The 15,597-nt window shown below is 40.6% G+C and overlaps 1 protein-coding gene across 1 annotated transcript in view; it reads left to right on the forward strand.

Moving 5' to 3' along the window:
• The window catches only part of LOC138883526 (uncharacterized), a 71,504-nt gene that overhangs the window by 54,205 nt on the left and 1,702 nt on the right, over positions 1–15,597 (forward strand). Inside the window, exons 3-5 of the mRNA XM_070164220.1 lie at positions 12,545–12,619; positions 13,143–13,322; positions 13,581–14,146. Of these exons, the coding sequence (XP_070020321.1) occupies positions 12,545–12,619; positions 13,143–13,322; positions 13,581–14,146 (821 nt within the window). The remainder of the gene's footprint in view (positions 1–12,544; positions 12,620–13,142; positions 13,323–13,580; positions 14,147–15,597) is intronic.

Below are 15,597 nucleotides of genomic sequence, written 5' to 3' on the forward strand. Positions count from 1 at the left end.
ATGCATTTGGTATGTATGAACTCGTGAGAGTGTAAGGATTCTAGTTTTGTGATTTTTATCGGAATCCGAGACTTGGGTCCGGGGGTCGGGTTTGGCCAATTTTGGGATTCTTGATGTAAATTGATTATTTTCACATGGGCTTCGTTCCCTTAGCATATATTGATGTTATAATTCTAATTTTGGATAGATTCGACACGAGTTGAGGCCGAGTCGAGAGGCAAGGGCATCGCGGAGTAGTATTTCATTCGGTTTTATGGTAAGTAACCATTGTAAATCTAGACCTGAGGGTATGAAACCCCGGAATTTTGTACTATTTTGGTAAATGAGGTGACGCACATGCTAGGTGACGGGCACGTGGGCGTGCACCCGTAGGGTTTGTGACTTGGTCAGTCTCGTGATGATTGTATAGTTGCACATTTTTGATATACCGTATATAATATCCACGTGTTTTAGAAATTGGTTTGTTAATTTTGGGCTGAATGCCATGTTTGGAGCCTTTGTGCCAACCTATTTAGACCCTTAGAGGTATTTTTACTACTTTCCTCACTCTGTTTGATTTGAAAGCATATCCTTAGTCATGTTTTACATGTTTATTTCTTAAAACCGGTTTCATCACTCTACTTCTTAATATATGAAAATTGTTTGGGTTGAGTTTCCCTGATTTTTACTGATATGCCCGAGTGGCCGTGAGGTTAATGACTGAGAGAGATTGAGGACCTAATGGTATATATATATATATATATATATATATATATATATATATATATATATTACGGATCGGGCTGCACAGCGTAGTGAAATTATATATATGGATCAGGCTGCGCGCCGCAGCGATATACATATGGATCGGGCTGCACACCGCAGCAATATATATTGGGTCGAACGGCACACCGCAGCAATATGATGCTTGGGTCGTAGGAGCCCCTCCAGAGTCTGCACAACCCCAGTGAGCATAGTCGACTATATATTATGGATCGGGCTGCACGCCGTAGCAGTTATTATTATTATTATGAGATATTTATGAGCCGGAGTACTGAGTGTGAGTACTGATTGACGAGAGTTGAGTCACGAGTGACTGAGAGGCTTGCTCGAGAGGCCATATCTATGAGTGATACCTTGACCGAGGGGCTTGTTTATGACATTTTGCTGGTTTCACTCTTCTTTTATACTGAGCCTCTGCTGAAAAATGTTGAATAAATGTTTTCAAAGGATTTTGAATTGAAACTGGAGTTTTACGAGATAATTGGCTTTTGAATTGCAGATTTTGACTTGATATTTCTGTTGAGATTTCTTATATGATTTTAAATGCTCGTCACTGCACATAGACTTTATTACTTACTGAGTTGGCATACTCACGTTACTCGCTGCACCTTGTGTGTAGATCCAGGTGCCCGAGCATCAGAATGAGAGCTTCCAGTACTCTCAGAGTTATATCCGGAGATCGCAAAGTAGCTGCACGGCATTTGCAGCCCTGCTTTACTCCTTCTATCTTAGTATTTTGTTATTTCAAACTATTTTGTATCATTCAGACAGTGTTTTGGTTATACTTAGAGGCTCATGACTAGTGACACCAGATTCGAGATATTTTAGTGTATTTTCGTACTGGTTTCCGCATATTTTTGTTGATTTATATATTTCATATGAGAGATTTGAGACTTTATCTGTTTTTAGAAAAATGAATTTATAAAAAGAATTCGATATGGTAAGTGTTTGATTGGCTTGCCTAGTACTGTGATAGGCGCCATCACAATCGGGGTATTTGGGGTCGTGACACCGCTAGGGCTCACGTCTCATTGGGAAACATCTGAAATGATTAGACTGATCCACCTAGGGGTGATACTATGCTTCAATAACCATGTTTTTGTGACAACCCGGTCGGCCGTCTTAAAAATTAACGCCCTGATTCCCTATTAACCGCTTTTCCCGTGTTTATTTCTGCTATTTCTGATTTGCCGAGATGTTCGGTTTTGAGTTTTGGAGAGTTTTGGGACACTTAGTCCCTAAATGAGAGCTTAATTATTGGAAAGTTGACCATAGTCGGAACAGTGTAAAGACGGCCTCAGAATGGAAATCTGATGGTTATGTTAGATCCGTTGGGTGATTTCGGGCTTAGGGGCATGTTCAGATTGTGTTTTGGAGGTCCGTAGCTAATTTATGCTTGAAATGCCGAAAAGTCGAATTTTAAAGTTTTCGGTTCGATAGTGGGATTTTTATCCGAGGGTCGGAATGGAATTTCGGAAGTTGGAGTACCTCCATAATGTTGAATGTGACGTGTGTGCAAAATTTCAGGTCATTCGAACGATGTTTGATAGACTTTTTCATCGAAAGCGTATTTCTAGAGTTTTGGAGTTCTTAGGCTTGAATCTGTGGTTGATTCGTCATTTCGATGTTGTTTTAGGTGTTTGAGGATTGGTATAGTTTGGATAGTGGTATTAGACTTGTTGGCGCCTTTGGTTGAGGTCCTGAGGGCCTCGGGATGATTTCAGATGGTTGACGGAAGGATTTTGGAGTTTGGAGTTGCAGCTTCAGCTGCTGGTTTTCTGTCATAATCACACCTACGAGTGTGGGACCGCAGGTGCGGCGCTGCAGAAGCGGCACAGCGGTCGTAGAAGCGAAAATGAGGGAGGGGGCCAGGAACTGCAGAAGCGGCATAAGTACCGCACCTGCATGACTGCAGATGTGAATTTTGGGTCGCAGGTGTGAGATGGAGCTTTTAAATGAGAACCGCAGAAGCGGTATCGCAGATGCGATTGTTGGACCGCAGATGCGGGAATTCTGGGCAGAAAATAGGAAACTTCGAGGGTTTAGTTTCAAAATTTGGAAATTCGATTTGGAGCTCGGGAGAGGGTGATTTTGATGAATTTGAAGAGGAGATCATTGGGTAACAATTCTTTAACCCTTTCTAGTTATATTCCATCAATCTATAGTTAGTTTCATCATTTAATTTTGGATTGGAGATGAAAATTGAGGAAAAGTTGGAAGAAAGTTCTTAGACCTAGAACTCAACTTTTAATTGGGAATTTGACCTTATATTTGGATAATTTTTGTATGTATGAACTCATGAGAGTATGAGGATTCTGAAAATATAAATTTTACCCGATTCCGAGATGTGGGCCCGAGGGGCGTTTTGGTCATTTTACCTAATTTCGCGTATTAGCTAAGAATATCTTTGTAGAGTCAGTTACTTGAAGTGTTATTCACATTATGCAATTGAATTGAATAGATTTGGGCCATTTGGAGTCGAGTACTCATGGCAAGAGCGTGGTTTCGGGTTGATTATTGAGCCGGTTCGAAGTAAGTGGCTTGTCTAACCTTGTGTGGGGGACCTTCCCCTTAGGATTTGGTATTATTGTTAATTGAAATGCCTTGCACGTGAGGTGACGAGTGCGTACTTGTGCTAATTGTTGAAAATTCGGTTTTCATTAAGGAATTACTAGTATGTTTCCTTCCTTGTTTATATTACTTGCACTTTAAGCCTGTTGTTAGTGTAGGAAAGCATGTCTAAGTAATTTAATTGCTTTATTTGCTCAAACTACTTTACCTGAATTTTGTGCAGCATGCTAGATTAGAATTACTTGTTTGCCTTAATATGAAATTGACATTTGCTGAATATTTTCATGTTGTTGTTGTGTATTTACATTAGGACTACGGATGTGGGATTCTGGTAGATATCCCTTGTCTGTTTACTTGGGACTACGGATGTGGGATTCTGGGAGATCCCCCTTGTCTGTTTAATTGGGACTACGGATATGGGATTCCGATAGATTATCCCTTCACAGTTATATGGAACTACGGGACTGCACCCGGTAGATTCCCCCAGTACTGGTATTTATATTTGGGACTACGAATCGGGATTCCGGTAGATCCCCGCGCACTGATAGTTAGATTACGGGACATGATCCCGAAAGATCCTTCGGATATATATATATATGATGGACTATGGAATGGTATCCCGGGAGATCCACTATATAGTTGTAATTGGGACTACAGGACGGTATCGTGGAAGGTGCCCCGGTTGTTATCTCTATGTTGAGCTGTATTTCTTTCCCCTGATTTATTTTGTCTCTGTTCTAGTTGTTGTTGTTCTTCCAATTCTACGTTATTTCTTACTGTTGCACTTATTTATACTATTTTATTTCACACTGTTAACCCTTATATTTTATTTAACCTCAGTAGAGCCCTGGCCTTCCTCGTCACTACCCAACCGAGGTTAGGCTTGGCACTTACTGAGTACCGTCGTGGTGTACTCATGCCCTTTCTGCGCATGTTTTTCATGTGCAGATCTAGGTACTTTCACTCTGTCTTATCATCCTTGAGGCGAGACACTTTTGTAGAGACTTCGAGGTATATCTGCCACGTTCGCAGACCGAAGAGTCCCTTTCTATCTTTCTGTAATAGTATAGCCTTTCAGTATTCCCCTTTTGTTAGACATTTCTGGAGTTAGAGCTTCTTATGTATCTCTTAGCTTGTGATTCATGGGTTTCCGGGTTTTGGGAAAGTGTATTGGTTTTAAGAGTTAATATTGTGTATGCCGAGCAGCACTTTTAAATCCTATTTTATTACTCTATTTCTGTTTTAAATTGTTTTCTTTCGAAAATTTGGTTTATCTTCCGCATCTTAGGCTTACCTAGTCGTAGAGACTAGGTGCCGTCACAATGGTTTACGGAGGGCGAACCGAGGTCCTGATGGACTACGGGACGGGATCCTAGGAGACTCTTCGGATATATATATATATATATATATATATATATATATATATATATATATATATATATATATATATATATATATATATATATATATGATGGACTACGGGACGGTATCCCGGGAGATCCACTATATAGTTGTAATTGGGACTACAGGACGGTATCCTGGAAGGTGCCCCGGTTGTTATCTCTGTGTTGAATTGTATTTCTTTCCCGTGATTTATTTTGTCTCTATTCTGGTTGTTGTTGTTCTTCCAATTCTATGTTATTTCTTACTGTTGCACTTATTTATACTATTTTATTTCACACTGTTAACCCTTATATTTTATTTAACCTCAGTAGGGCCCTGACCTTCCTCGTCACTACCCGACCGAGGTTGGGCTTGGCACTTACTGAGTATTGTTGTGGTGTACTCATGCCCTTTCTACGCATGTTTTTCATGTGCAGATCCAGGTACTTTCACTCTGTCTTATCATCCTTGAAGTGGGGCACTTCTGTAGAGACTTTGAGGTATATCTGCCGTGTTCGCAGGCCAAAGAGTCCCTTTCTATCTTTCTGTAATAGTATAGCCCTTCAGTATTCCCCTTTTGTTAGACATTTCTAAAGTTAGAGCTTCTTATGTATCTCTTAGCTTGTGATTCATGGGTTTTCGGGTTTTGGGAAAGTGTATTGGTTTTAAGAGTTAATATTGTGTATGTCGAGCAGCACTTCTAAATGCTATTTTATTACTCTATTTCTGTTTTAAATTGTTTTCTTCCGAAAATTTGGTTTATCTTTCGCATCTTAGGCTTAACTAGTCGTAGAGACTAGGTGTCGTCATAATGGTTCACGGAGAGCGAACCGGGGTCGTGACAATTTCATAGTATCCCAATGTGATTCACCTTACGTGGGTATTTTAATCCCGTACAATTTGTGAAATCCTCTTCAAGTCATTACTCAATCGAAGGCCCAAACGTCATCCTTTATCTATCACAATTACAACCTCATTCTACTACCAGAGCAGCATTCCATTTCTTCTCAATGCCATTAGTCTTAGGCTCCTTTTAGTTCATTCAGGCTATACTGAGCTTTGTATAACTTAGAGAAACCATCAGCTCTTCTTGTTTTCATGGGCTTAATCCTGAGGACTTATCCATTCTCGCCACCTTCTCACTTGCCCTTTCTTATTCTTACTCCTGTATTCCTAAAACCTTGTCATTTTACCATACTTTAGCTTACAATCGATTTTGTAATATTATTCTAGAACATCAAGTGAGACATCACATCGTCTCTAACTCTTCTTTATTCTCTTAACTAGACCTCTCGATACCTATAAGCCATAGGCTAGAAAATAAGCCACTAACGATGTCGTTATCATTCCTGGATACTGAATCCTAGTGCTTCTATCCTTTTGTTCGAAGTATGGACTATTCACAACTTTCTGCATTTGAGTATTTTGTGCGTTGTATCGTATCTTCTATCTCTTTCATGACCTCCCTTCCACATAAGTATAATTCATATTCAAAACTTGAAGCTCTATTATAATACTTGCACCTCTGGTGTAAACACAATTCGGTGAGAGCATCATACTGACTTCTTATAAGGCTGGTACTTTTCTGACTGGCCTTATCGTACAGCCGTTATAAAATATGGCTACTATATTGTCTCTCTTGTATCTCTGATATTAAGAGTGATTCTACAATGTTCTCAATCACGATGTCTATAATTTTTCTGGGTCCATTAATCAAATTCCTGATTTACTTAGTTGATGTAACTCTTTAGTTTCCTCTTCCTTCTAATCAGCCTTTATGTAGGCTTAAGCTATATTTCGATCTACGGCTCATGGCATTTAGTTATTACTTTATACTTTCATGGATGCCATGGAAAACCACGATACAATCTTCTAATGATCAATCATTTGTCTATGATCTGGACCCAATTCCTTCTTTAGCTTATACCATAGTCTTCTATGGCTGATCATTAATCGAATAATTCCTTTTGTTCCATCTTGACTTTTTTCAAACATAAGTAATTGCTTTTCCTGGTCTTTTTGTCCCCTTGCTGCGTGCATACGTAGCTTATCTGAGTTCTCACGCATGCCAAAAATTTTCTGCAACTCATATGTTCTCGAATATTACTTTTAGTTTTACTACAGCTCATTAGCCATGATAGGTGCCACTTTCTTTTGGAGTGCATATAATTTTGTAGTGAGACTGTTGTTACACGACCATTTTCTCTTTATGTCATTGTGCTTAGGTTGAAGCTTTCTTCCTTATTTTCTCAACTAGGCTTTCATTGTAGTACTTAGGGAGGACCCTCTAATTCTTGTAAAGCTGCGAGCTTATTACGTTGTATACTCGACGGAATTTTTGATGTCTTTTCTCACCTATAATTATCTGCAGTTACTTACCTCCATGCCCTTGTACTTGTAGGGTTGCTTTTGAACAGATATTTCGACTATTTTCCCAGTGGCATTCTCTTTTATTTTTGTAATACTCATATGGTACCTTTTTAACCTCCCCGACTCTTATATGAATATATCTCAAATATTACAATGTCATAACTGCGAGACTGAATTCCCATGTTGGGGTTCCCTATATTTATCTTGCATTGATCTATTGATTTGTCTTTATCCTCTTGTCTAGCCATAATGGGTCTCTTCCTGAATCAACTACTAACTACTCGTTGGCCTATTCTCATATCAATATTCCGAGTAATCATTTTTGGGTTATTCCCTTTGTCTTAACTTACCTCTCGCACTAGCTCCTTATTTATAAAAAACATCCCGGGCTGGAAGCCTTACTTCCTTTCCTTGACGTCGTGCTTACATAATATTCTGGAATCATAGCATATCCGTAGGATTTGGATAAGTGCAATCTCATCCCTTTCTCATTTTTATCGCATTATTCCTTTACCATTCCATAGTTACTAGAACTACTTAATTCTGACTTAATGTCACATCACTCTATATTCCCCCCTTTAGGAGAGTACTAAGGTTTAGCACTATGACAATCTACCTGTAGATGTTTTACCTCTTCATCTTTAGCATCTTCTCACATCATCGATGACCCTTACTCGCCTTGCGATAATCCTTCTGTACCAAGGATAACAACTTTCCTTACTCATGGGGGTGACACTTAGTATAACTAGCACATACAGTCCCTTAAGCTTAACTTTGCTTGCATTGCTTGCTTTAGGGAAGTGTCTTCCTGAATGACCTTTCTCTGAATTCCTCATGAATATTTTTCTATTGTCCATTCTATTATTGCCGGAACACAATCTGAAATTCTCATGATGTCGACCATTATCAAATCACTTAGTCCCTAATTCATGTTTAGTTTATCTTGTTCACCAGCCCATACTTATTTCTATTACTCTGGGGTCTAACTTTTCCTTCTGGTAATCATGTTAGAGTCACGAACTTATTTCTTGAAATGAGGATATGACTTTATGGCCTATACTCTCTTGTTGTCTCGAGGCCTGCCACTCTCGTCTTTTCTTTCACTTGTCTATAGACTCTGTAATACTGTCATTTTTTTATCTACCATTATCATCCATGTATCACATCTTACTCATAATGCTTCATTAATTCTCTTCTTATTTCCTGCTAACATTTCTGTCTATCACTTTATTCTGAAAACTTCAACAAGAAATTCTGTTGCATTTAGCTCCCCTTTGCTCCATCCACTGGCTCTTCGTGTTGCTTAACATTATCTCTCTACTAGGAACGGGAGCCATACTAAGATAATATTTATCCTTTCTAGGTTTCCAGTGCCTATTTTTGTAGTACTCATATCTAGTTGTACTATTTTAGAGTGCACCATCTGGGTACCTCACAAGGAGACCTATTAGCACATTTTGCAATTTCCTTCAGAAATATCAACTAACGCAAACAATCCATTCACCATTGGGTTACTCTAACCCCATCCGGATCTTGATATCCCGTCCTTCTATTAAACTACACTTGTTAGCTTCCTTAGGGCATAAATGAGATGGGTGTGGCCAATTATACATACATCTGTTACTGTTGAAGGTAACTCACAATGCTTATATCTCTTTTCCTGAATTGTATATAATGATCATCTTCATTAACTGGGTACCTCATTCCCTTCTTCACCTTGCTTCTTTTACTTGTTGAAACTTGTATCTATCTTCTGAATCTCTTATTGCTTTTTACTATATGGGTGGATAGATATTCATGCCTTAGGAATCCTTTTCCATAAGCTCACATGTCTTAGTACATACATGATTTGCTGGAGACCTTACATTTACTCATCATAAGCACGTAGCAAAAATTGAGTTCCTCTGACGCAACTCTTCCACAGCTATATCTCTTACCAACCGTCTTTCTAGAGTAGGCATCATCGTATCATGAATAAGACAGAGTTTAGGAAATTAAGTTCTTACAACTGAGATCTGCCACACGAGCTAGAGTAAGAAGAAAGAGTGTCAGTCCTAGATGCCCTGTAGCCTCCTGCTTATAAGTGTGGTGCACAACACACCCATAAACAAGACTCTACTAGACACGGCTTGTAGACTCCCTAGGACAGAACTGTTCTGATACCCCTTTTGTCACAACCCAAACCTATGGGCTGCAACGGGCACCTAGTACCTTACTTAATCAAGTACTAACATAACATATATTTCTCATTGTACTTTCATAGGCAAATGGGCCAAACGGGCCGTCATGGGATAATTAGAATAAACATAGGGGAACACTCAATATAGGACGACCCAACCTGATATAAAAAAACTTATACATATGACATACATGCCTATAAGGACAACATGATCATTTGTAAACTCAAAACATGGGCCGACAAGGCCATACAAGTGTCCGTATACATGACATCTGTCTACAAGCCTCTAAGAATACATACTTATCATAAAGGTCGGGACAGGGCCCCGCTATACCAAACAATACACATCAAAATTATACTGACCATAGCGCACCAACATTTTTTGCTAATATGATAGTCTACTTGGAGGACTCTCGACCTATCTATCAGGACCTGCAATATTGAAACGCAACGTCCCTAGGAAAACGGTACGTTAATACAATAATGTACCGAGTATGTAAGAATTGAAAATTAGTAAATAATAGACATGAGAGAAACATAGAGTAAAGGACTCGACATGTAAGTATGAATAGCTCTGTAAATCCTTTAATACTTAAAATGTCATGCATATGCATATATATGTCATACCATGCATGGTTATATGCGTTCAAACCTCATCAACACTCTCAGGGAATCCCATCATATCATCTCGGCCACTGTAAGCAAATCATCAACGTATACTAGCTGATCAGGTGGTGGTGCGTATATAGCGCCATAACCTTTTCCCATATCTCATATATATATATATATATAACACCATCTGTTCATGTGTCAATGTAAATGAATGCAATGCATGAGAAGTACGTCAATAAAACCTTTCGGAGTGTCATAAGACCATTATGCCTTTGATTAATATCACGAAATAAACTTTATCCAATTACATATTTTCTAATACCCATGAACAGATGATAGAATAATATAACACATAGGGAATCAAGAACATAAGCATCTCTAATATTTCTATGAATAGAGTCATGTATGGAAATTGTGCATTTGCTCATTTCGTTTGTGTCGTATAGATCATGCCAAAAGAAAGAAGGGATAGCCTAAACATACCTGAATCGGTTCTCTGGACAATCCTTCAAACACATGACAATTGCGACAAAACTCGTGATGGCAAGATCGGAATAGGGAAAAATTCGTATGATATTCTTGAGAAAAATTATATCGAACTTCTTTAGAGTCACGTTGCTAAGATGCTTAAGGAATTTTCTCACTTGAATTCTTGAATCCTTTGTGTGAGTATCCGTTGCCGACTTTGATCCGTTGCCTACTTTAGGGGAATATCTGGTACCTTTCTCTTGAATTAGAAAGTCAATTGTATGAAAATCCGTATGATTTCTTGAAGGCTTTAATGTTATGACTAACCCACATATTAATAAATATGCCACCTCTCCACTGAATTGTAAGAGTCATAATTTGGACAAGGCCTTGCTTCCATGTGACATCCTTTGGTCTTTATCCAAAAGACCTTAATTAACTATCCACCAACTCCCTAATCAATTTATTAATTCCCCACTAATCCAATATTTAACCAATTACTCACATAATTAAGAATTATCTCAAATTACTTAAAATAATACTCACGTGACACACTTTATGTACCCTACTATCATGGTCATGTGGTACCTTGTATGACACTAGTCCATAAATATCGGGTATTGTAGCTCGGACCGTATTTTATCCAAAATCGACAACCTTCAATGAAACTCATTTTTCTTGATTCATTTACCCTTTATCCTTCACGGCACTTACTTATCATTTGTTATAAAATAGCATATATGTGTATAACCTCAAAAAAATCTCATCCCCAAGCTTACGTCGATTAACTTATGACGAAACTTTAACGTATAAAAATGTGGTATGTAACATCTCATTTCCGAGCTTTCATCAATTTATTTATAGCATACTTTCATGAACAAAAATATGGGGTGCAATAGTTATTTTTTACTCAGTCATATTCATGCATTTCGTATCGTATCTCAATCTCAGTTGTTATTATTGGCATAGCATATCATTGTTTCCGGGCTAGTTTCCATGACATTGTGAGCCCGTGGGTAAGACTGGAGAGTGATGACTGAGTGAGGCCGAGGGCCTGATTATGATTGACAGTTCTGGGGTTGGGTTGCACGGCACAGCAATTATATTGATTATGATAGCTCTTGGGCCTTAGGAGCCCCTCCGGAGTCTGCACACCCATAGTGGGCGCGGATGATATTATTGAGGGATGAATTTTCCTAGACATGGATTTGTACGAAGTATTGATATCTGGAGATGGATTTCTCCACAGGGTTAGATTACCCTTTTTCCTCGATATCGGATGACTTATAGTTAGTGATGAGTATATTTCGGGATGGATTTCCCTAGGCCGGATGGCCATACCCAGTACCGAGTGGTTGAGCACTTGAGAGTGGGAGTACATTGTGCATTTCATATAGTCGATGCATTAGCATGTAGAGGAAGTTGAGTTATATATCTTAAACTGTTCAGTTCTGTGTTTACCTTATTACTTTGAGTTGTCTATTTAATTGGAAGCATGTCAATGTTCCTGTTTGTTGTTTCTATTATATCTGTTGAGGTTGAGTTCATCACTACCTGTCAGTCCATAGTTTGGATTTGTTACTTACTGAGTTGGTGTACTCACGTTACTCCCTGTACCTTGTGTGCAGATCCAGGCACTTTTGGTCCCAATGGCAGTCGTTGATCGAGGCTTTAGGCTTTAGGAGACTATCGAGGTATTTGCACGGCGTACGTAGGTCTTAACTCTCCATCTCTATCTCTAGATGTATTTTCAGTTTGTTTCCTTGAATGTTGTAATAGACTATATTTTCCTTTAGACGCTCATGCACTCAGTGACACCCTGGTTTTTGGCTGGATTGTATCTTATCTTGGAATTTCTTATGTTCAAACAATTTCTTTAAATGTTAAAAGCTTCCGTTAAATGTTTTCAAACTTATCGTTATTGTGTTGGTTATTGAGTTGAGGCTAGCCTCGTTCCACGATAGGCGCACTCACTATGGGTCAGATTTTAGGTTGTGACAAGTTGGTATCAGAGCGTAGGTTACATAGGTCTCTCGAGTCATGAGCGGGTTTTGTAGAGTCTTACGGATCAGTACGGAAACATCTGTACTTATCTTCGAGAGGCTGCAGAACCCTTAGGAAACTTCACATTCTTGAATTCTTATTGTGCGAATCGGTTGATACTGGTAACTAAATTTCTGTTATTCTATTCTCTCACAGATGGTGAGGACACGTGCTACCGGTCAGGATGGACAGCCACCAGTACCATCAATTGGGGCCGTGGTAGAGGCCGTGGTAGGGGTAGAGGTGTAGCCCACACAGCAGCTAGGGGCAACATCTGCAGACCCACCAGTTGCCCAAGTTTAGGATTAGGTCCCAGTTGTGGATGCACTAGCGGGACCAGCTCAGGCACCAGTTATGCCCTTCGTGATTCCAAGTCTTCAGAAGACCTTAGCTAAGATTCTAACTGTGTGCACCAGTCTTGCTCATGCAGTCTCTATTTCTACTACAGCAGCCACTTCCCAGGCTGGGGGGAGGCACTCAGACTCCCGCCACCCGCACACTCGAGTAGGTTGTTTAGGTACTTCAGACACTAGGGGCACCACCAGCCCAGCCGGTTACCGCTGCTCAGGACTATATGGTTCCTGCCATGCCTGATGATGAGCAGTGTAGATTGGAGAGGTTTGGTAGACTTTAGCCTCCGACTTCCAGCGGTGCAGAGGGTGAGGATGCCCAGGGTTTCTTGGATAAGTGTCATAGGATTCTCCTTACATCAGGTATTTTGGAGACCAGTGGGATCTTGTTCACTACTTTTTAGTTCTCTGGAGCTGCCTTCACTTGGTGGGAGGCTTATGAGAGGCGTAGGCCAGTTAGTGTAGTGCCCCTTACATGGCAGCAGTTCTTCATTCTCTTCTTGGAGAAATATGTGTTGCAGTCCCGCAGAGAGGAGCTTCACAGGCAGTTTGAGCAGTTGATCAGGAGATATGACTATGATGCAGTATGAGTTGAGATTCTTTGAGTTGGCCAGTCATGCTATCTGGTTGGTTCCCACAGATAGGGAGAGTATCAGGAGGTTCATTGATGGCCTCACAGATCAGCTGCGGATTCTTTTGACTAGAGAAAGGGTGTCTGGTGCTTCTTTTAAGGAGGTTGTGCTCGGTATATAGAGTCGGTCCGCCTCCAGGAGCGAGTTGAGAGGGAGGCCAATAGGCCTCGGGGCTTTGGTAATTTTGGTGGTGTTCCTTCTGGAGGCCAGTTTCACCACGGTAGGGGCCGTCTATTCAGGCATGCTCAGACGGCTCATCCAACTCATCGTGGCGCATCATCTGGCGATGGTTCTCATAGTTCCCATTGGGGCCACTCATCTCTTAGTGCCCTTCCCGCTCAGAGTTCGTCTTATGCACTATTAGCTCAGGGTTTATCTATGCCTGGTTCTTCTAGCGGGTATCCCGGTGCTCGGGGCTCCCTTCAGTCCCCATTGCCAGTGGCCAGTAAAGGTTGCTTTGAGTGTGGATATTTGGGTCATATCAAGAGGTTTTGCCCCTACCTTACGGGAGGTTCATCCCAGCAGAGGAGTCAGCCTTCAGCTTCAGCACCATTTACTTCACCACCCGCCCAACCAGCTCGGGGTGGAGGTCAGTCAGCTAGGGGTCGCCCTAGAGGGGGATGCCGATCAGATGGCGGTCAGGCCTATTTCTATGCACTCCCTGCCAGACCAGATGTTATTGCTTCAGATGTAGTGATCACAGATATTATCTTAGTTTACCATAGGGATGCCTCTGTATCATTTGATCCTGGTTCCACTTTTTCATATGTGTCATCGTATTTTGCTCATTATTTGGATACGCCTCGCGAGTCTCTTATTTCATTTGTTCATGTATCTACATCGGTGGGCGATACTATTGTTGTGGACCATGTATATCGGTCATGTGTAGTGACTATTGGGGAACTAGAGACTAGAGTGGATCTGTTGTTGCTTAGTATGGTTGACTTTGATGTGATATTGGGAATAGATTGGTTGTCTCCATGTCATGCTATTCTGGACTGTCACGCTAAGACAGTGACGTTGGCTATGCTGGGAGTCCCACGAATTAAGTGGCGAGGTTCGTCGGATTATGTTCCTAGTAGAGTGATTTCATTCTTGAAGGCCTAGCGGATGGTTGGGAAGGGTTGTCTTTTTTATTTGGCTTTTGTGAGGGACGCCAGTGTAGAGACTCCTACTATTGATTTAGTTCCGGTGGTGAGGGATTTTCCGTATCTGTTTCCTGCAGACCTATCGGGCATGCCGCCGGATAGGGATATTGACTTCGGTATTGATTTAGTGTCGGGCACTCAGCCCATTTCTATTCCACCATATAGTATGGCACTGGCGGAGTTAAAGGAATTAAAGGAACAACTTCAGGAATTCCTTGATAAGGGGTTTATTCGGCCTAGTGTGTCACCTTGGGGTGCACCTGTTCTACTTGTGAAGAAAAAGGATGGCACCATTAGAATGTGCAGTGATTACAGGCAATTGAACAAAGTCACAATCAAGAACAAGTATCTCTTACCTCGTATTGATGATTTATTTGACTAGCTTCAGGGAGCGAGGGTGTTCTCCAAGATTGATTTGAGGTCAGAGTATCACCAGTTGAAGATTAGGGACTCGGACATTCTTAAGACAGCTTTCAGGACCCGATATGGTCATTATGAGTTTCTTGTGATGTCTTTTGGGCTGACCAATGCCCCAGCAACGTTCATGCATTTGTTGAACAGTGTGTTCCAGCCTTATCTCGACTCGTTAGTTATAGTATTCATTGATGATATCCTAGTCTACTCTCGTAGCCAGGAGGAGCATGCCCATTTGCGGATTATGTTGCAGCGGTTGCGGGAAGAGAAGCTTTATGCTAAGTTCCCCAAGTGTGATTTTTGGCTCAGTTCAGTGGCGTTATTGGGGAACGTGGTGTCCAGTGAGGGTATTCAGGTTGATCCGAAGAAGATAGAGGCGGTCCATAGTTGACCTAGACTGTCCTCAGCCACAAAGATTCGTAGCTTTCTTGGCTTGGCGGGTTATTACCGCTGGTTCGTTTATGGTTTCTTGTCTATTGCATCACTCTTGAACAAATTGACCCAAAAGGGTGCTCCTTTTAGGTGGTCGAATGAGTATGAGGCAAGCTTTTAGAAGCTCAAGATTGCCTTGACCATAGCCCCAGTGTTAGTTCTACCATCATCATCTGGTTCATATTCAGTATATTGTGATGCTTCTCGAATCGGTATCAGGTTTATTTTGATGC

This window comes from Nicotiana sylvestris, chromosome 12 (genome assembly GCF_000393655.2).
Source record: "Nicotiana sylvestris chromosome 12, ASM39365v2, whole genome shotgun sequence".
In the NCBI taxonomy this organism is placed as follows: domain Eukaryota; kingdom Viridiplantae; phylum Streptophyta; class Magnoliopsida; order Solanales; family Solanaceae; genus Nicotiana; species Nicotiana sylvestris.